The sequence below is a fragment of the Perissodus microlepis genome, chromosome 22, assembly GCF_051167445.1.
Source record: "Perissodus microlepis isolate ML-2025 ecotype Zambia chromosome 22, ASM5116744v1, whole genome shotgun sequence".
Taxonomy (NCBI): Eukaryota; Metazoa; Chordata; class Actinopteri; order Cichliformes; family Cichlidae; genus Perissodus; species Perissodus microlepis.
In genome coordinates, this window is record NC_140481.1 from 21,132,997 (window position 1) to 21,153,933 (window position 20,937).

Consider the following 20,937-nt stretch of genomic DNA (forward strand, 5'->3'; position numbering starts at 1 on the left):
TGCGCTGAAAGACAGAGAGAGATCAAAGTGTCCCAACATCCTAGAGGAGCCGAGTGACTGAATGAGGGCATTTTTGAGCACAATGAATCTTTAAATGTGAGAGATTGATTGTGGTTTCAGCAGTTTGATAATTTACCTGGAGGTTTAGTACTCTGTGCTGCTAATGAGGAGACAGAATAATATTCCAGGTTAAGGGCAAAAGTCCAGTGGGGAGTTCAGGTGAGTATCATGTTAAGAACAAATGGCTGATGCGCCTACAATGAGCACCCGGCATGTGCTGTGTGTAGATCTAAGATAAATGCAGTGCTAAAAACAGACAAAGAGGTAGAGTAGTATCATTACAGCCATGTCAAGGACACTTAACGTGAAGGGGGAAAAAACAGGAGCAATTGACACCATCACTCTCTCATTCCCTACTTTTCTTACGTATCATTCGCCCCTCTCCTTTACCTTCTTCACCCTGTCTGTGTTATTTGAGGTTGTCTCCTTGACTCTCACGGAGGACACTGTCACCGTTCGCCTGTGTGTGATGCCAAGAGTTTGTACTTAAGCTCATTAATGAGAGCCACAAGTTGGGTTTCATTAGTCCTAATATGGAGATGACTTTCAGCCTTCTCACGCGTGCTGTCACGTCATGGATATTTGTTTGCCGTTACCTGTTTAAGCAGTTCATCGGTGTCGGGTGACTGACGTAGCACTTTTTTTTTTAACCTGCTTGGCTACAAAATTTTTTTTTAATGTTCGCAAAAAACACACAGAGATTACTTAATTAAATAAAATACCGATATTTCAAATTCTGAAATAAATGCAAGAATATAGAAATAGAGGCTTTATCAACAAAACATACTGAAAGAAACAAAAGTAAAAGATGTCAATCTGCAGAAAAATGATCCCTGTGAGCAATATTATTTTTTTAATCTTTCTTATAAGATTTAGTACAGTGTTTTCAAACTTTGTACCTCAACTTAGTCACATCAGTCTCCATCTTGATCTTCTTAGCTTTAACTCTAAAGTGCTCTTTGTGTGTGCGTGGTCAAGTTGGTGGTTTGTATTACACTTTTAAAGATTATTTCAGAATTTTTATGAGTAAGAATTGTTATTTATGGTCATGCAAAAGCATAAAAAATTCCTGAAGTTCAATTAAAAGAAACAAAAAGCACCTCAGAAGTTGAGGTAATGCCCTTTTCACTAACAAAGCCTGCTCTTTATCAATGTAATCCACTTGCTTGCTGACTTCTTTCTGGCACTGTGCTGCACCCATAAGGTCTCCCTGCGGTCTTCTATCAAGATGGATTTCATGAAGCGGAGGAAAGCAGGCCTTCTCAAATTCTACCCAAGAGGGAGGGAGATACACCTGGAAAAGAATGAATCGTCAAATGATATAGACCTGGAGCCACCTATGCTACTGTATACTCGAATGACTAATTTTAGTTTGCTCTCACATCAGTGCCATCAGGGCTGTCATGCAATCGTTGAGCCCCTCTCAGGCTTGCATGACAGCCTGACATGATCGCTTCAGGATTCACTGCCTGATGGACAGGGTGGCTTGACATCTGGGTGTCGCTTGACCTGCTCTGTTGGTAACCGAAGTGTTCCTGCAGGTCCTTATCAGATGCTTCAGGCTCTGTGCCAGTGACATGGCCTGGCTTTGTAATGCTCGTCTCCTCACACAGGATGCACCTGCCACGCAGAGACTGTTGTCTTTAAGTTTAAATCAGCTCACCTCACGAGGTCAGGCGTGCTCTTAGACACTGTTTGCAGGATGTCTCCGCACTGTTGTTCATCCCCGTGTGGTTGAAAAGGTCATTTGACTGAGAATTAAGTAACTGCTCCGAAGCATAACTCATGCAGCATGTCTGTCTCACCCTGATTCAAAGCTGATAAACCTCAGCTACAAGCCTACAATTCACCGGACAAACCCAGGACTGCTCTCAATATACGTATAAGACAGAATTGCAGAGTTAGGAAAAGTACTTTTTATGTGATGCATGTTGTTCTCCTAAGACTTTTACACTTTAGTAGTACACTGCCCAAAAAATTAAAGAAAAACTTTAAAAAGACAAATCACAGTAGGAAAAAATGCTGGATATCTATAGTGACATGGACTCAATAATGGGTTAGGAGTGAAAGGATGCCCTGTCGTTTGATGGAAATGATAATTATCAACGTACAGAGGCCTGAATTCAAAGACACCAGGAAAATCAAATTGAAAATGATGCAGGCTAGTACATTTTGCTGAAATTTTATTGCTTTTATGAATGGCTGACAATGATGCATGCTACCAATGACAGAACAGATGGTTTCCTGGGGAAGTTCCTGGACAGTCTGAGGTGCAACCTGGTGGAATTGGATGGACCGAGACACAACGTCCCAGAGCTGTTCTAGTGGATTTGGGTTAGGTGAACGTGGCGGGCAGTTAATGGTATCAATTCCTTTATCCTTTAAGAACTGCCTGCATGCTCTCCCACATGAGGCATTGTTGTACACCAGGAGGAACCCAGGACCCACTGCACCAGTGTAGTATCTGACGGTGTGTCCAAGGGTTTCATCCTGATACCTAATGGCAGGTCTGTGTGTCTTTCCATGAATATGACTCCCCAGACCATCACTGACCCACCACCAAACTGGTCATGCTGAACAATCTTATAGGCAGACCCTTTCTTGTCTGTCACATATGCTCATAGCGAACCTGCTCTCACCAGTGAAAAGTACAGGGTGCCAGTGGTTGAAGCACCAATTCTGGTATTCAATGGCAAATTCCGATCAGCTCCACTAGAGGACATCGGGCCTGAGGCAAAGTCTGTTTCTGAGTGTTTGATCAGAGACATTCACACCAGTGGCCTGTTGGAAGTCATTTTGTAGCTCATCCTGTTCTTCTTTGCAGAAAGGACCAGATACCGGTCTTGGTGATGGATTAAGGACCTTCTACAACCCTGTCCAGCTCTCCTAGTGTAACTGCCTATCTTCTGGAATCTCCTTCCTCCTCTTGAGACTTTGATGGGAGATGCAGCAAACCTTCTGGAAATAGCACTTATTGATGTTCCATGTTGGGGGACTTGGATTTTCACTTCATGACTCTGACCCTAGTCAAATGCAAAAAAGTGAAAAACAGTCGGAAAAGACGAGCATGGAAAAAAATGTCAGCGACCTGTTTTGAAGGTTGTGTTGTTGTTGCCACTCCAGCACACTTGGTGTTAATTTTATTAACACCAAAGCAGCTAAAACGTTGGCACTTTTACCCAAGTAAAATATATGGCGTGTGCCCTCCATGTGTGTTGCAGATTGACTTGACTTGGTATCTCAGACTTGTACAGAAAGGCAAGCAGAGCTGACAAACCAGTTTGCTTCACTAGATTCAGGTGACAAACAAATCAAACTAAATTCCATTTCAGGATTTTGCCTGTTTTTCACGTGTGAATTGTGGCTTTCCTGCATCTTGTTGCTCTCACCCTCAACATCTTTATCTTTCTACCCTTCCTAGCTGAAGGAGTTTTAGAGTTTTTTTTATTTGAAGTGACTATAAACATTTACAGGCAGTTTCCCTGACACTGAATAACCCAAATGCTCAAAGCAAAAAAGGAAGAATTCAGTGAAGATCTTCACTAAAAACAGTTTCTAGTCTAAGATAGCTAGACAGCTGGGAAGCCAAGCCTTGAAATGTGCAGCATAGAGGGAAAATATTACTAGAATTACAAATTTTATTCTGCAGAATTAGGTCCACTGTTATGATCTGTATTTTTTTCCCCCTTTTTTCCCCTTGACTGCTAGATCCGTGTGTGTGTTGTACTTTTCTCTTATTTACTTTCCTCACTGCAAGTTGTTGAAACTAATCATTGGTCTGGAATGAAACAAGAAAAGCAGTAAACAAGACCATTAACAGCCATAAAAGGTCATTTGCTTTGCCTCGGGCCAAAACAGGGTTAACATTTACACGCGTTGTTTTGAAATCATTACCTGTCTGCGGGCTGCGCACCTCGAGCTCAAATATTCAAACCGACCAGCCAGAGGACACCTCTGGAAAACACAGAGGGCAGAGGAATGAAAGCGGATCGCTTAAGCCACGCCCGCTGACGCACTGCTGACCTGGAATCAGTTTCTTAATATTGCTGAAGGTAAGAAGAGCAGGTAGTTAAGCTCATCAGTGTCCAAGCACAATTACACCTCCAAGTGAAATCCCTCAGTGGTTTGAAAGGAGAGGATCTAATGTAATTCATCTGCTTTGTGTTGCCTCTCCAGCCATATTTTAAAAGTGACGAGCAGCTGCAAAAGCCAATGAGGTGGAAGAGGACGTGTTGATTTACTGATCTATGTGTGCGTGCGTGTGAGAGGGACAGTTAGTGTGCTCACAGTCACAGCAGCTTGAGCATTCCTCTGTGATTATACCACCACTTTCCAACTTACATACTTGACTGATGTATTTCATAAATTGGATCCATTCTCTGGCTTTGCTGTCCCTCTTTTCATTTACACACACACAGGCATATGCACAAAAGCACTCATTATTTTGCCTCACACTCGCTCTTTTTCTTTCTCTCCTCCCTCTGTCTTCCTCTTTTGAAGAAGTTTTCTTTGCACTTCCAAGTCAAACATCTGGGTCAGCTTATATCTAGTGGAACAAGACTTGCAGGATATTGTTGGCAGGATGTGTGAGCCAGAGCAGTTTACTCTGTGGGAATCCCCAATATACAGATACACACAGACATGCATAAACACACACACACAGACAAGCAGTACTCACAAAATGTCCGTGCTTACACTCAACCACAGCCTCACAGTTTGCTGATATTCAACTCGACTTCCAGCTGCCACACGTGTGTGACAAATTATAGATTTGTACTTCTGCATTGTAAGAGTCCGCTTATATTTTCAAGTACGTGACACTGCAAACACCACGCTTAATATTTGGTTAAATGCCACGTTTAATATTTTGAAAAGATTACAAAAGCAAAAGAGAGGGGACAAATCATAAATATTTTCAAGACTGAGTACAATCTGGTATAATCTGTAACTTATTCTGTGACTAAATATATGTTCTCAAGTTATTCACGTGCAAGACATTCTCAAACATCCCCAAACTTCCTGTCTTTCCCGTGCCTTACTAAACCTAAGTGACTGCTGAATCTGAGTTAGAAGAAGCTGAAATTAACCCTGTCGTGTATATAAAACTAGCCACTGCTCTGAGAACAGTGCAACTAGCTCCAGATAAGCTGTGGTATGAGAAACAGTTGCAGAAGGAAAAACACTACTCCTCCTGAATGCTCCGTGTTCTGTGAAACCATAAACTAAAGCGCTGGACCTCTTCCCTCGTGTGTAGCTGTAGTGTTTACATATTGCATAAGACAAAAAAAAAGAGAAGCCATTGCACTTCTGTCCTCTATCTCCTCTGCTGATTTACAGTTCTTTTACGCCCTCTCCATCTCACTTTTCTCACCCACCCCCCCTCCGTCTTTTGCAGTGTTTCAATCTTTCTTCTGCGCTGACTCGCCGTCTTTGGGTTTGTCGTCTGTTTTGTACTCCAGGAAGAAGTCGTTGCAGGCGACTGTGAGGGCGCCCATCAGAATGATGAACTCGGTGAAGTCCACCTCCCCGTCGTTGTTGGCGTCCAAGTCGTTCATCACCTTCTCAACTGCTTCATTATCTTTGGAGCTCTGTCAGTGTGGAACAGAGAGAGAGACAGGCTTAAGAATGTGTTCGGTGTCATGCACGTGCGTCTGTGGGCATACATAACTGCACAGGCTTGTTTGTTCTTGTGCGTCTGAGGAGATGAGCCAATATCTTTACTTGCATCATGCATATTTGTAAACTGTATTAGTGTGTTAGTGTGCAAACCACATAATTACCCCTAAATAACTGCCCAGCTCCTCTAGTAGCAGCTCCTTCAGTTCGCCCCGGCTCAGAGTGTACTTGTCGCCTTCCTTCCCCGAATACTTGTGGAAGGTCTTTATGAGCATCTGCATGGCACTCTCCAGGTTGGAACTGGGCTCCTTGGACATGCTGGAAGGGGGATTCAAGTAAAGAGGTCAGACTCTGCCACATAATGCCCGCTCCAGCCCCAGCTGCATGTGCGGTCACATAGCAGTCAAGGGTGAAGCCACCTCCATAAGAGTGATAGTTGATGGATGGATGGAAGGAAGGAAAGCAAAGCAGACAGCTTTGGGAAAGCTTTTTTTTGAACAATCTTACACACATTGTGTCCGGCATCGTGGAGCTTCTTGTGCTGGACTCGTGGAGAGACTGTGCACACACAGACACAGATAAGTCACTGTCAATGAAGCATGAGTGTGAAGGGTTTTCCAAATACACAACCCCCCCCCCCAAAACAAAACAACAACAACAAAAAAAAGCACAATCTTCATTGTTCTTTGATCCTTGGGTTATCGGTGTTGTAAGCTGAATTGGTAATGCATGTACCAATTAACTCCACGGCATCAGCAATGAGTGGTTTCGATGTAAACCACATCTCTCTATTTGCTGATCCTGTAACAAGTCTTATCATTCAAATGGAAACCACAAGTGAAACATAACACTTGCCTGGTAACGACATTAAGAAACTAAGGGGGCAAGTAACCTGAGTTGCCAGCATATACACTAACTAGTGCATACAGATGAGGGACTTCAATTCCACTCTTGCCAAGATGCATTCAGCTTTTGGCCCAAAGTTTAAAGTTCAGGGACCTATTAACTGGAAAACAGTGTGCAGAGCTGTGCTGATGCTAATCCTTACCACACGTAACACCAAAGGGCACAATCAGTCTGCCATGCTCCCCTGTGCATGATTTATTAATTATCATCTCTGACATAAGGAGACAGGGATGTTAATGTCAGTCACCGGTTATTGCCTCTCGTCATGCTGCAGAGCATTGTACCAGAGAGGTCAGAGCTGCAGGCAGCACAGACAAAAGACGAGGCCAGTGGACACCAAAGCTGGTTCACTGGAAAATCTATAGGGGTCACTGTCTCACTGACTGGCACAATACAAAAGGAAGCCATGGAGATGGAAATGCTATCAGTGACACAGGAGTGAGTATAGTAATAATGCATATGTATGAAGTTATCTTAACGATGAAGCAATATCCGTATCGAGTGATGCATAGCGTTAAATATCTTGAGTTTAAAAAAAAAAAGATAATCAGCTTAATGGAACAAGACATGCTGAGACTAAAAGATTTGGTATGTCCAGTATGTTCAGTATATTATCTTTCCTACCAGTGCTCTGCTGCTGTGCCACAAATCCCTACTGGCTTCGCTTGTTTCCATATTTCACTGATGTGCAAATTTCCTGTCATGCTCCTCTCAAAGCTTGCACATCAGTGGAAAGCCAGCAGTGCTTTGTCCAGACAAAAAAAATCACCAACTGACTCACGCAGTTTGTTTTCCAAGTCTGCTGCTGAGTGCCCACTATCCGTTCTGCACTGACGGCATTTGAGTATTTACTTCGGCTGTGCAGCTGCTAAAACACTTTACAAAGAAACTTTCATCGGATACAGAGGAGAAAGTCCAAAATCCAAGCTATCCGTCTTACCTGAGTACTGATGGAGGGCCTCCTTTGTCTTTGAAGAGGTGCAGGGGACAGAGCCAAGGCAGAGATGGATGGGGAGAGAGTTTGCCAGTGGCTTAAATATCACCTGTACCTCTCCCTCCTCCTCCTTAACCCCCCCCCCCCAACCTCCAACTCCTTCACCCACTTACGTATACTACTTCAGTTTCCTTTACATCTATCTCTCTCTGCGCAGGTGTTCAACTCCCCTCCTCTCTTCATCACATATGCATACAGTCATGAAAAGGAATTTATATAAAAACAGCCTCAGATGACCAGCGTGTGATATATTACACTGTAATATATTTAAGACTAAATCAAAATGCAGAGGCAGTGTGTAAAAAATTAAGTACACCCTATGATTCATTAGCTTATATAACCGCCTTTAGCAGCAATAACTCGAAGCACTCGTTTTCTTTATAACTTTATCAGAGGAATTTTTCTTCTTGTCAGCGTTGCTTCAGTTCATTGAGGTTTGCCAGCATTCATTTACACACGGCTCTTTTAAGGTCCTGCCACAACATTTCAATCAGTTTGAGGTTGGGACTTTGATCTGTCCATTGCAGAATCTTCATTCTTTTCTTTTCAGCCATTCTGTTGTAGATTTGCTGCTGTGCTTGTTGAATGACCCAGTTTGGGTTAAGCTTTTGCCGTCAGACAGACGGCCTCACATTTCACTCTAGAGTTCATGGTGAAATTAATGACTGCAAATTGCCCAGGTCCTGCACCTGCCAAACAAGCCTAAATCATCACCCCTCCACCACCGTGCAGGAGAGTTGATATGAGGTGTGCTTCATGGCTAAACATCTCCATTTTGGTCTCGTCTGTCCAAGGCTGTTTCTGAAGCCTTGGGATTTGTTCAGATGCAATTTTGCAAATCTAAGCTCTGCTGCAATGTTCATTTTAAAACAGTTTTTTCTTGGAAACTCTTCCAAAACACCACGCTTTTTTTTTAGTCTTTTCTAATTTCTAACATTTAACATGCTAACTGAAACCTGTAGAGTCTCCAGTGCAGCTCTTGGGTGTTTTGCAGAGTCTCTAAGCGTTGCATGGTCTGTCCTTTGGGTGAATTTGCTGGGCTGCCCATTCCTGGAACGATTGACAACTGTCTTTCCACCTATCTTTCTCACAGTAGAATGATGGACAAAAACCTGTTTGGGAATGGCAAAGTACCGCCTTCTGAGATCGAAGGGCAGCAACAAATGCTTCTTTAAGATCATTGCTCACGTCTTTCCTTCATGGCACTCTGCTAACACTTTCCTTTTTAATTTCTTTGGAAGCAGTAAGGGTGTATTTAGTTTTTCTCACTGATTCTGCATTTTGACTTAATTTCTTTTAAATAAATGATGAAACTGTGTAATCTGTCATGTGCTGCTTTTCATCTGAGGTTGTATTAGAATACTTTTACTGACCACTACCATTAAATGATAGAAAATGGATAGATAGATTTTTAGCTCATGTCACCCTTTAACAATTCAACAGAATTTCAGCTTCTTGTACTTTATGGATCTTCATCCAAATTGTGCTCAATCTCATGGCCACACTTGTGCAAAACACCCATGCAGTGATGTTTTTACTTTCTTTACTTCACAGATTATGTTAACCTGTAAGTTGTGGTGCATCATCAGTCAGATGAGCTTCTAGGTCACTGACTTTCAGGTATTTTACGCCCTGATTTGTAAAAACCTTAAAACCGACACCAGGATTTTTAATTGAACAATCTACAAAAACTTGTTATTGTCACAGTTTATTCAATATTAGCCATTACACTTTACATAAAATTATCCAAAACGATACAGCGTTACATATGAAGTTAAAAAATCAGCATAATAAAGTTTACTGAACAGGTCAGTGGACCTGAATAAGTCCAACTGCTGTACTTGGCAGGACTGCATTAATGCACAGTGATAAAAGCCTGCACAGTTCCCTGGGAACGGCCCCGTAATCACAAACATTATGATTCACACGTTCGTACACTCGTACGTGTATCACTTTGAAGACTCTTAACGCATGCTGTTATCTTCATCTTCTGTATCTCAGAATGAATGAGATTCATTGTGTAGCAACGAAAACACGACGGCAAACAATCCCCACTGCAAATCTGCTGTGCTCAGTTCCAGCATGTTTTTAATCTACATGAGTTAAAGCTGGGTGGGGTTTGCACTAAGGGACAGAATAATAACACTGCCATTGCAGACAGTTTAAGCTCTCTGAAAGAGGCTGCAGCTCTCATAGGTCATCATCGCAGAGATTCAAATATTACCTTTGTTAGATGATGTGCAACCCAGGTATGCTCACTTCAAAAACACGGCATCTGCTGTTAGTGCAAGTTAAACAGGAAGCTGACTGCAGCAATTTAAGAGATGATGGTTCTATTAGTCATAGGAAGTACCAAAATGTATTTGCAGTATAAAAATTATACGTACTTTATTAAAAGAAATCATAACGTAGTGTAAAAAGCCCCGATTGTTCAGTAAGTGTGTTAATAATAACTGCGGCGGGAAACGTAGCATACTGTGAGTACAAAGTCTGAGCAGAGTGTGTAAATGAGGTTATTCACAATGGGAGTGTCGCAGTGAGCCATGGCGGTCACATGACTCAAAGCTTATTTGTCTTGTCCGTGTTGCTGTTGAGCGGTTTGCGGTGCCAGGTGCTCTAACAGTACATAAGGTACACATTTGGTCCGCTGCCCAAAATGTGCGTGCCTGAAGCACTTTGCAGCTGGTCTCACAGACCTGCAACACAGCAGGCCTGCAACACAAACCCTTTTGTTTTCATGGGTGCATTATTAATGATGAAACAATTTGCAAATCATTAAATTGTAATTAACAAATTGCATATAATGTGACAAAGAAGTACACTTTCAAGTTTATCTCCATAGTGGTCCAGATAAGAGTTATGTATAGGCTTAATAGTTAATTATAAAGAGGCCATGTAGAACTTAAATAATGGCCACAATAATGGTAATAAAATGGTAATAAGTTTCCAAAAGCATGCAACATCTCATTATTAGCCTTTTGCAGAAGCTCACACATTGATGGCTCAGTATTCTTTTTTTCTTCTTCTTCTTTTTTTGCTTAAAAAAAAAAAGCACAACCTCTGACAATGATACCTTTGACACTACCACCTCATCTGATAGGCAGGTTCACTGGAGCCCGGGATTACTTTCATGTAATTGTTTGTGTCCCAGGGTGTGTTACCCATCAAATGCCTAATCCAGTAGTTTCCCAATGCCTAATGCCCAAGGATCCAGTTGCAGGTCAAACGGGGTCTTTAAACAGAATGAGAGTGTGACTGACAGACAAACACATAGGGATGAACAAACGGTGCCTAAACCAGCAAAAAAACAACAACCCCAAAACAAAACAAAACAAACAAACAAAAAAAAAACACCCACGACGACGAACAATTATAAGGAAAGCCTCCAAAACAGAGGTCAAGTTTCTGCTTGTCACTCCTCCTCTGTCCTGTGCTGCCAGTGATCACTCCTGATAATGAACCGCCCAACACCTAAGGGTTAAATAGGCAGGACCTGCTGTCTCAAATACACATAATACAGGCACTAATTTTTAAAAAGTGACACCTGTTAAGGCTGCTTGACTTCTTGGCTTTTAGTTATCATGTTCTTCTCTTCAACTTAGGTTACAAGAGCGTCTTTTCTGACCTGCCCCTCTAGTGACCAGCCCACTCATATGAGGCTCATCTGGGCTCCCCTTTGGCCACTTAATGGCCCTTTGGTGTGGATTCCAACCCTGAACCTTAATTATTTAGCCAAAGGTCACACCTGATCTTCCAGTTCCTAATTTATGGCAGACTAAAAGTGACGAGAATACGCTGCAGACACCAGATGAAGTTAACTTTTGCAGCACAGTGAGCCCGTGAAGCAGACTTGAAAGAGAAAGAAGAAGACGAAGAAGGTTTAAAGGAGGCCAATACTACAGTTAAGACAAGCTGAAGTAATGCAAAGCATCAGCAAAACACTTCTGTTTATTGTCATGCTCAATCAGAAATATAGCACGAGAATGTTAGTAAAAATGTACTGTCAGATTTTCATGCACCCAATGCAGGGACACTTTGACACATTCAGAAATACACTTTAAAGAGTTGGAAGAGAAGAAAAATAGTACCCTAGGGTCTGTATGGAAAATCAATTATAGTTAAAGAGGAAAACAGCTACCCTCTTTTAGCACTAAATAACAGATATGATCAATGTATTTTGTTCTAAAAAGATGCGAACAACTTATTAAACAAAAAAGTTGTTGTTAAATGTTATTTCTTATCTTCAGGGATGCTGGCAGATGCTTCGTGTTGTTATTTTTAGCCAAATCAAAGCTATCTAACGTATAGGAATTTTTGGCTATTAATCTCAAAAGCATATTTCCTAAAATGTCAAACTATTCCTTTAAGATGTAATTTACTTCTGTTTTACCAAGGACCCAAAGGACTGCATGGCACAACTGTGCAGGAAGCACAGGTTTGGGTTTAAGCTAAAGGTCTCGTTGGCAGTGGTGCGTTGGTCACGTGTGCAGCAAGGTTTTCACAGGGACACGGCATGCACGGGATAGCATACGTCTGCATGCTATCATAGTATATTATCATAATGAGGTAAATGTGCTATATAGTGGGATGCACATGCTGTACATAAGAACATAGTGGTAACTAGTAGTACAAAGCAATAAACTGACAGTTATTATCTTATAAAAGGGAATATTTTGTTATTTTTTAGAGGTGGTCTTGTAGTGTTTTAACTTTTCCCAATATTGCTTTATTTCAAAGTTCTGTGTTTGAAACATAAAAAAAAATCATTAGTGGCTTTTCGATTCGTTTTAACATTGTTAAGGCTGTGCTTTGTGTAGTGTTTTGAATGTGTGTAGTGTGATTTCTTTTCTTTTTTTGTTGTGAAGGATGAATTGTCCCCTATGAGGTCGCCTCCTCTGTCTTCTTTTCCACATCTTCCTTCACAGCAGCGGGGAGCTTGTCTGCAGTTTCCCCCACCTTTACCGTTTCCTCCACGTTTTCCTCCGCTTTTACAGCCGCTTCTCCTGCTTTTGCAGCTGTGGCAGACACAGCTGCTTCCTTTGCTGCCTCTGGCTGCGTCTGCCCCTCTGCCTTTGCTTCTACCTTTACTTCTGCCTTTGCGTCTGCGTTTGCTTCTACCTTCACTTCAGCACTTGCTGCTGGCTTTGCCTCTTCGTTCGCCTCGGGCTTCGCTTCCTCGTTCGCGTTGGGCTTCTGATCGTCCTTGTTGGGGACGCTTTGTGCCACTTGTGCAGATGCAGAATTCTGAGCAGGTTCCTCTTTGGCGAGCGAACGTTGCTCACTCAGCGAGCAGGCCACATAGCCGACTAGCTTCATGAACTCCTCAAAGCCAACCTTGCCATCTTGGTCGCTATCCAGCCCCTTACCCATGTTGTCTATCGCTTCTTTGCTGTCTGTGTCCTGAATAGTAGGCACATACAATCATGATGATTAGTAACTCTACCTCACCTCTTACTGGTCATATCACCATACATGATTAGTAAATGGCCCTCTATCAGTAGCTCCGTTTACATTATAATGTGGATCCGTGTCATTTCATCATACCGGATCACTTTTCCCATGTACTGGCTGTATATTACAGCAACATTTGTTCACAGTTAACATTTCAAAAATCTGGACAGGTTAAGGCTGGCCAGGGCTAACACAACACCATTGTCTGCTTTTGTGGAAGATGATTACATAATCCAAATATAAGCAACAATTCTGAGATTTCAACAAAGATTTCCTAACCGTGAGGATGTTTCCCAGCTGGGATGAGACAAGGTTTTGGAATTCTTTCTTCCCTAGACTCTCCCTTCCTTTGGACGACTTCAGGAAGACCGTCACCATGGTCTGAATGGCACTCTCCATGACTTCTCTCTCTCTAAAAAAGGGAGAGATAAAAACAATGATCATAGATAGATAGATACATAGATAGTAATAATCACTGTTGCGTGCTGTTTGAGGGAAGTTGCATGGAGACAGTGTGGTTCAAGTGTGTTGCAGTAATAGGCACATGCAGTGGAAAATGAAACAGAGGATCTCCTCATTTCCATGCGCATCCTTTTGTTTCAGGTGTTGAGCCTTGAGTTCCAATAAGGGAGGGATGGTGACGTGAGATAAGTGGAGAGGGTGAGAGGGAGTCTGATTGAGAGACAAGCTGTAACACACAATGGAAGTTCTGATCTTTGATAGGTCATCTGATCTACTGAAGCTACCGAGGGGACTGGGCTTCAGATTACCTAAGGGATTACCTAGTCCCTGTTTGCGCTTCTCTCCCGCTCCCCCTCTCCCTCATTCTGTCTTGCTTTTGCTACCTTGCCAGCTGTACTTGCCTCTCTCTTACCTGCTACTGTCTCTTTCTTGTTTTCACTCTGTTACCCCCTTTCACGCTACCAAATGGGACAATTAGGCCTGCTGTGGGTTATCACTCTTTCATTACACATCAGCAGCCAATTCTTATACATTAAAACCTTTGCAGCTGTTTGGAGTCTGACAGAGAGACTATCAGGACCTTAGATCTTTACAAACTCGTCCATACAGTCTACAGGCATTTCCCCAAGTTTAACATGCCAATAGGTGACACATGTTCACAGAAATTCCATTCATTGCTGCCTGTTGAAATCACTTAGACAGGAATTTACAGGCCAGTTCCGAGTTAGTCAGGACCCCAATGCAGAGAGAAGATATGTTTAAGGCAAACATCTTGCATGTCAACTTCAGAATTCAAATGTAGCAGCGCAAAGTACAAAACAGAAACAAACTGTTCTTTGTTTCAACAAGGAAGCTGTCATGCAGAAAATTAACATCATTAATTACTAAAGTCTGTGTACTTTACAACACCCAGGTGCTAGTGTTAGTCTCAACATATGTTAAATAGCAGCAGGCTTTGACACCATAGAGTGTTTTAAATCTAACACTTGCAGCTGACCTACTGCTCTGTATCTGTCTGACCTTGTTGTGCCACAACAGAGCGCACAATATAACCACACGTTTGCATGCAGGGAGTGAGCACATCTCTGATCGTCAAAACAGATGTCACTGAACAATAGTGGCCTAATAAAGTTACAAACAAGCGTGTGTGTGTGTGTGTGTGTGCGTAAGTATTTTCAAGGAAAATTAGTTTCACCAGTTTTAAACTGCCCAGCTATGGATGAAGAAATCGACTGTTAATTTCTTGTTATGCTAAAACAAACAAACTCGGGCCTTTTAGGAAATTTAGGGGACTTCTTCCACCGCTGGTGACACACCCTCCACAGCCTGAATGCACAAGAGCCTTAACTGCTTAACTGCGTTCTACTCAAAATACATTTCTTCTATTTACAGCCTGACATTTCTTTAATTTCTCACATTCATTGTTTACCTACGACCTGCCGTAAGTCAGTATTGCTTGAATAGCTTCTAAAAGCGCGGACGATTTTAAACAAATATCCCACGTCAGAGCTTCACCTTGTTGGACTCGGGAGAGAAGGCACGTTAATCCCCGCTATTTGCCTTAAAGGCCCCAAAACTACTGCGCAAATAATTAAATATACAGGCCTACAACCAGAGGTTTCCCATTTCCCTCCAGAGCCCAGAGAGGATTGAGTATTGCGTTTCCAAACGGGCGAATGTGATACGGTAGGTGCGCAGAGTAATGACAATACTACCGCTAGTGTGGCATTAAATATTGAGAGAGGAACAAGTTAGGTTGTGGCTGTAAAATACAGCGCGCAGTCATTGTCTTTCTTCCAAGTTTGCAAATACAGAAAACTCAGACAATGTTGAATCCACATCGTCCACAAGCATGACGCTTTTTTTTCCAGGACTCATCCCAAATACCACAAGTAGACTAGTTTTAAATGTTTAAGCCAAAACAAATAAAATTGTCACAAGTGACAGACACAACTATACAAAACTCCACTCAGCAAGACAAACTGCCGCCTTCACGGGCCTCTCGATTAAAAGCATATTGTGCGCAAAGGTGTAAAAACCACCACCAAAAATCGCTCAAAAATGCACTTTTACCGCGACCCGGATGCCCGGTGGATGTGTCACGTTAAAGCCCAATACTGTCACTCAGAGTTACTTTAATTTTTTATAGGCATTTGGCAAAATGGTCGGCATCTGCCTTAATCATATCAAATATATTTTCCAAGAAAATGAGCTCATGCTTCAACCCCACACAGTCTGTAAAAGCTAAAATGTAAACGCACATGAAAGCAAAACAGCCACTAACTATAATGATTTACTTTTTTTTTTATGGAAGTGCAACGTGAGCTCAAAACTTCGGTAGAGTCGAGTCATTGAAACCGTCCCGCAGTCAGACAGCGGCCAAATTTCATGGGATGGCTCTTGCGAGAGTTTATCGAAACGTGGCAAAAAAAAACCCGATGAGCAAATAAGCTGCATACACGGAGGAGATTACTAAAATAAGCCAAAAAATACCCTTTTAACTCACCGTTTACAGCCTGCGGGACAAGAGAAGTGTACAAATGTGCGCAAACTTGAGTTTCTGCCCTCTTCTCCACCTTTCTACGCTGCTTTGCGCCCAGAGAACTTGCCAAACTAGTAGGACTGCAGAATCTCTTCCGTGATTTAGGTTTTTTTTTTCCTGTCCTTAAAACTTTTCCCCCTTCACAAGTCAGAGGGCGTGTACCTGGAAGAGAGAGAGAGCGGAGAATTGGGAATGTGCAAGAGCGCGACCCCAACTTTCGTGAAAAGGGAGTGAAAGTGTATCAAAACACTTATACTCGGTTTTTATTGGAATTATCTTTGGCTCTCGAGCCAGCTGTTTCACGTCATGTGTGATTTGTTCAGTTTCACGCCAGCTAGGCAGGCTTGTGGCTTGGAGCGGCTTCATCTGCTGGGACGAGGAGACAGGGCGGGTGGGATTACTTCATCTGCACACAGCTCAGGCGTTTCCCAAAGTATTTCACTCACTAAAAGTAAAGAAAAAGCATAGCGATACGCCAGAATCTTGCAAAATTTTGCGGGAGGATGTGTCTTAAGTGAAACAGACACACATCTGTACGTCTCTGAATTACACACAATTGGCACAATTTTACGCACCCACTTTCTTTGACGGAAATAAAAATGTAATAAATAAATAAATACTTACTAACAGAATAGGATAAAACTTATATTAGGCTGAAAAATAATGGCCTGTCTCTTTTTCATGCTGACACTTTGGAAATGTGAGGGTGAGGCGAAGGACTCTACTGAACATACTGCAGGAAATGTGGGTGGCAAATATGGTTGAAGAGGTAAAGCAGTCTTTCCAGATCCCCGAAAGAGCTTTTGAGACTTTGAAATTTTGAATTTATGCCACAGATTATCTCTTACTAAATACCCCCCGCTCTGTGCTGATAAGTTCTAAAGAAGCCTTCACATTAATGCTATCTGGTAACGCTCTGGACTTCAAACCAAAGGGAGTTGGTCATACAGACAATTCATTTGTGTGTTCCAACTTCATTTTGTCTATCACTTTGGAGTTGATGACTCATTGCATCATTCCTCCCACACTGGCACCTCAATCTGTGTAACTTGGCTACAAAGGTCACATTTATTAATCAGTTAAAGATCATTGTTCTCCAAATCAGTTAGCATAACCTCCTTGTGTCTCTCTGGCAAAATTAAAACAGGCCTATAGGCTATAAAACAGCTGGGGAGCACGCCAGCACACATAACTCTGTCTAGACATTGGAATTAATACAAAGTGACCGTAACACTAAGAACTGCCAGCTGAAGAGGCACATTGCAATTAAACTGCACAAGCAAAATATAATAGAATGATTTTGCAGACTACTGAGGCCACACTGATGGACAGCAAAGGCTAAGCTATGCTTTTACATCATCCCTGCTTAATGCTTGGACAAGCAGCTTTGTACAGGTATTATAAAGCACTATGCAACAAGATATTGTCTGGATGGTGTAGTTGTAATAGTGGTAATGCATATTGGATTACAGCCCCCTAAATCAGGGTTGTAATACAATGTGGGTGGCTGGACATCATATAATATAGTGAATGAATGACAGGAGGCAGTGCTGGTTGTTGTTGGTGGTTTAAGACAATCAAGCCTTTAATTCATAGTTTCCTGTATTCAACAAATGGTTAACTGAAGAGTGGCACCAGCAGGGTGACAAAAGAATTCAAACGGTCTTGAACTCAAAAGCATAAACTGAGGCGATTGGCGTTGCACAATCAGCTCACTTTCAGTCTTGATTGACAGAAAGCGACGAGCTCTACTGACTGAAGCCTCCCTGCTTGCTCGCCAGTTTTCCGATCAGCTGCCAGAACTCGGAGAAAGTCAGCTCCCCGTCGTTGTTTTCATCCAGTGAGCCCATGAGCTGGTCGATGACAGCGGGATCACTGGCATTCTGCAGAGGGTGATCACAAAGAACAGTTCAGGATCAATACAATATAATGATCTCAGATGCAGTATCATTTACTTTGAAACACTGTCCTGCCACCTAATGGTTGAATGAAGTAACAAAAACAAGCATTTGTAGGCACACTCACAACGTTTCTTGATCATGGGGAAAACAGCTATGAAAAGAGCTCAAACCCTGTAAGTTACTATGGCCATTGGGCTATAAAGCACATTAAATTACTACATTATATATGCAGCAGAAGTGTTTTGCTTGATAGTGTACAGTTTATAATTAATTTCATTCCACTTTCACACAGATACAATCCCAAATACAAGATTACACTCCTTACAAGAATCAGCTGACCACGGTTTGATCAATTAATAATTTTGTTATAATCAAATAAATGTATTGACAATTTTTCAATTCCACTGTAAATACAAAATCAGACATTACCTTATGATGCAGATGGTGATTTTGTATAAAATGTTATTATCAGAATCAGAATCAGAGAAACACATTAAGTGAAGTAAAAAAAAAAACTATGTCATATGATGTACAGTCACACGTTGCATGTAGAATTAAAATGCACAGTATTAGAATTTGATAGCAAAATTATAGTGATATAATATATGTTACACACACAAGTGTTGAATTTCTACATGCAAAGTGTGTATCGTGTTGTATAGAGTACACGTGATACAACATGATGAGGGAGGATTTTTCTGATTGGCTGCCAAGGGCGTAATCTTAATATTTGTCCACAGTGCTCAGCATCTTTAAAAGTGTCTGGTGCCAAAAACTGATTTGCTATTTAAATACCAGTGGAGATACAGCCCTACCAGTGGAACAACAAAGAGCGACACGGCTCCAAACGCTGGGGTGGTTGTGGTGGTTCAGGAGGTAGCGCGGGTTGTCTACCAATCGGAGGGTTGGTGGTTCAATCTCTGGTTACTCCAGCTTGCATGTCGAAGTATCCTTCGGTAATATGTTGACCCCAATGTGTGCAGTGTGAATGTGTGTGCACGTGTGAATGTCATACAAGATGCTTAAGTATAGAAAAGTGCATGTATGTTTGGGTGAATGCTCAGAGTAGAAAAAAATGTGCATTTGCCAAACAGATCAATGCCACAGTTTCAGTTTCTTTAATATCTGTGTGTAGGGTGCTCAGGGACGCAAATAACAAGGAAAAGAGGAAGAACAACTTAAGAGTCGCACCTTGACATAGTTGGGCAGCTGAGAAGCCACCAGGTGTTGGAACTCATCCTTACTCAGGGTGCTGGAGGATCCGTCTTTCCCAGCATATGTCTTGAACTGGGTGACAAGGGTTGAGATAGCAGCTTCCATGATGACCTGCGAAATAAACAAGTAGAGTGAATGTATTTCTCACACAAGAGCTTAAATAAAGAGATGCAGTAGGAAAGAAAAAAGCATCCGTCTTACTTTCTGTGTCTGCAGTGCGGTGTGTCGCAATAAGTACCGAGAACCTTGTCCCTTGACTGTGACCATCACCTCTCCAAATATATACGCTTCATCTTCACGACTGATGCAAACATCAGCGGAAAACATTAAACCGTTCCCACTTCTCCCCCAGCCAGCAGGCTGCCCTTATCTGCCTGATTCCACTTCTCTGGAGACAGATGTCAAAACAAAGCACACACACACACACACACACACACACACACACACACACACACACACACACACACACACACAGAACAGAAAACAGCCATTCTGCCCTACAAAGGGCAAAACTGTACTAACGATAGCACAAAACCCATTTCAGTTTGCAGAGCAAGGCATTTAGTGGTAGCATCAGGCCATTCTTATCAAGTGACCGAATCATGCATGCCTAAGCAGTAATTAGTTTATACAAAACATGACTCAAATAATATGGTACAAACACACAGTGTCATGTGTGAACCTTTCCAACTGCACTAAGCTGATTAAACTTCTGAAAAAAGATTAAAACAGCATTTAAACTTTAGACATTTTATTTGTCTTTCACTTCCTCAGGATTGTCTCAATGTTTTATAGCTGAAAAGCCGTCTGCGCTTTAATGACCCTTCCAGTCATCCTTTTCATTTAAATGAGATCACGTCTCCACGACGGACATGTAAAGAGGGCCCAACTCGGAAGGAAGCACAAATGTACTGAAACATTTCTATAATGACTGGTATGTAGAATTTAAAGAATGGTAAGCTTTCACTGCAGTTTCATAATCGCTGAGAGACATTCTTGTTTATCAGCGTGTCAGGTCTGCGACTGTCGTATCAGCGTGAGCAAAGTGTGTTCGTGCCTGTGAACGTGTAGCTGTTGAGTATTTTCTGGGTGTAAATGTTTCAGTTTGCAATCACAGCTGTGATGATAGATACCTGTCGTGCCAACACTTTCACTTCACACTCAGAATGAGTCAGATATCGTGCACACACGGCATCTAAAGACTTCCAGTAAGCTGCGTATCTGGCGTTACGTTTTTCGGTACAATTTCAAAAACGCTCACAGGTCACACTGATACTGATACTTATCACTGTGACCTGTGACAAATGCTAGGGATATAGGCAGCAATAGTTGTACACTGTATAGACATAAGCACTGTGCCACCAACAGGAGCTGGTCACCCATGGAAACCCATGCAGTGAAACTGCTGCCACACAGTTTTTGTGCTGATGCTAACGCCAGAGGATGTTGTAACTTTATGCAGAGTGCCACTTTGTGGATGAGTTACTGTTGTACCTAAACACTTCCAATAAGCAAAGTTCATGTCCGTAAATATGTCCCTTATTTACGGCACATACTTCATTTGGTATATCAGATGCCCTTCCTGACACCCAAGGGATTTGCTTCTCCTCTCAGGGTTGAACTGGGGACCTTTGACTTGTTAGGTGAAGAAGTGTAAACCACTAGGGCCACATGCTCCTAAACACCTCCACCTTGCAGTAATACCATTTACAGTTGCTTGTGGAATATGTACAGGATTATCATATAAAAAGAAAAACGTGTGAATATTTTGAAACAATAGAAATGATTAA

The 20,937-nt window shown here is 42.0% G+C and overlaps 3 protein-coding genes across 4 annotated transcripts; all 3 read right to left on the reverse strand.

Moving 5' to 3' along the window:
• Nucleotides 1-4,918: 4,918 nt before the first annotated feature.
• s100s (S100 calcium binding protein S) lies at nt 4,919-7,625 on the reverse strand. 2 transcript variants are annotated; one of them, XM_084920077.1, is made up of 3 exons: nt 7,523-7,625; nt 5,841-5,994; nt 4,919-5,648 (listed from the first exon to the last, which is right to left on the reverse strand). In XM_084920077.1, exons 2-3 carry the CDS (start codon nt 5,991-5,993, stop codon nt 5,460-5,462), a joined length of 342 nt encoding a protein of 113 aa, XP_084776203.1. In that variant the 5' UTR covers nt 5,994; nt 7,523-7,625; the 3' UTR covers nt 4,919-5,459. The 2 variants fall into 2 exon arrangements, with proteins under 2 accessions (XP_084776203.1, XP_084776204.1); XM_084920078.1 differs by lacking the exon at nt 7,523-7,625 and having other exon boundaries at nt 5,841-6,315.
• Nucleotides 7,626-7,979: 354 nt separating this feature from the next.
• On the reverse strand, nt 7,980-16,241 carry s100u (S100 calcium binding protein U). Its single transcript, XM_084919945.1, has 3 exons — nt 15,996-16,241; nt 13,307-13,439; nt 7,980-12,976 (listed from the first exon to the last, which is right to left on the reverse strand). Exons 2-3 carry the CDS (start codon nt 13,424-13,426, stop codon nt 12,455-12,457), a joined length of 642 nt encoding a protein of 213 aa, XP_084776071.1. The 5' UTR covers nt 13,427-13,439; nt 15,996-16,241; the 3' UTR covers nt 7,980-12,454.
• A 1,344-nt stretch (nt 16,242-17,585) lies between these two features.
• s100a11 (S100 calcium binding protein A11) lies at nt 17,586-20,865 on the reverse strand. The gene is made up of 3 exons (XM_084919438.1): nt 19,349-20,865; nt 19,124-19,258; nt 17,586-17,914 (listed from the first exon to the last, which is right to left on the reverse strand). The coding sequence occupies exons 1-3, from the start codon at nt 19,472-19,474 to the stop codon at nt 17,780-17,782; spliced, it is 396 nt and encodes a 131-aa protein (XP_084775564.1). The 5' UTR covers nt 19,475-20,865; the 3' UTR covers nt 17,586-17,779.
• Nucleotides 20,866-20,937: the final 72 nt, after the last annotated feature.

Coding starts and splice junctions, on each gene's coding strand:
- s100s (XM_084920077.1), bottom strand. CDS start 5,993: ATGTCCAAGGAGCCCAGTTCCAACCTGGAGAGTGCCATGCAGATGCTC. Junction 5,649..5,840: donor AGCTGGGCAGTTATTTAGGG/GTAATTATGTGG, acceptor CCACACTGACAG/AGCTCCAAAGATAATGAAGC.
- s100u (XM_084919945.1), bottom strand. CDS start 13,426: ATGGAGAGTGCCATTCAGACCATGGTGACGGTCTTCCTGAAGTCGTCC. Junction 12,977..13,306: donor AGCTGGGAAACATCCTCACG/GTTAGGAAATCT, acceptor CCTACTATTCAG/GACACAGACAGCAAAGAAGC.
- s100a11 (XM_084919438.1), bottom strand. CDS start 19,474: ATGTTTTCCGCTGATGTTTGCATCAGTCGTGAAGATGAAGCGTATATA. Junction 19,259..19,348: donor CCGCACTGCAGACACAGAAA/GTAAGACGGATG, acceptor TTTATTTCGCAG/GTCATCATGGAAGCTGCTAT. Junction 17,915..19,123: donor AGCTGCCCAACTATGTCAAG/GTGCGACTCTTA, acceptor CACCCTCTGCAG/AATGCCAGTGATCCCGCTGT.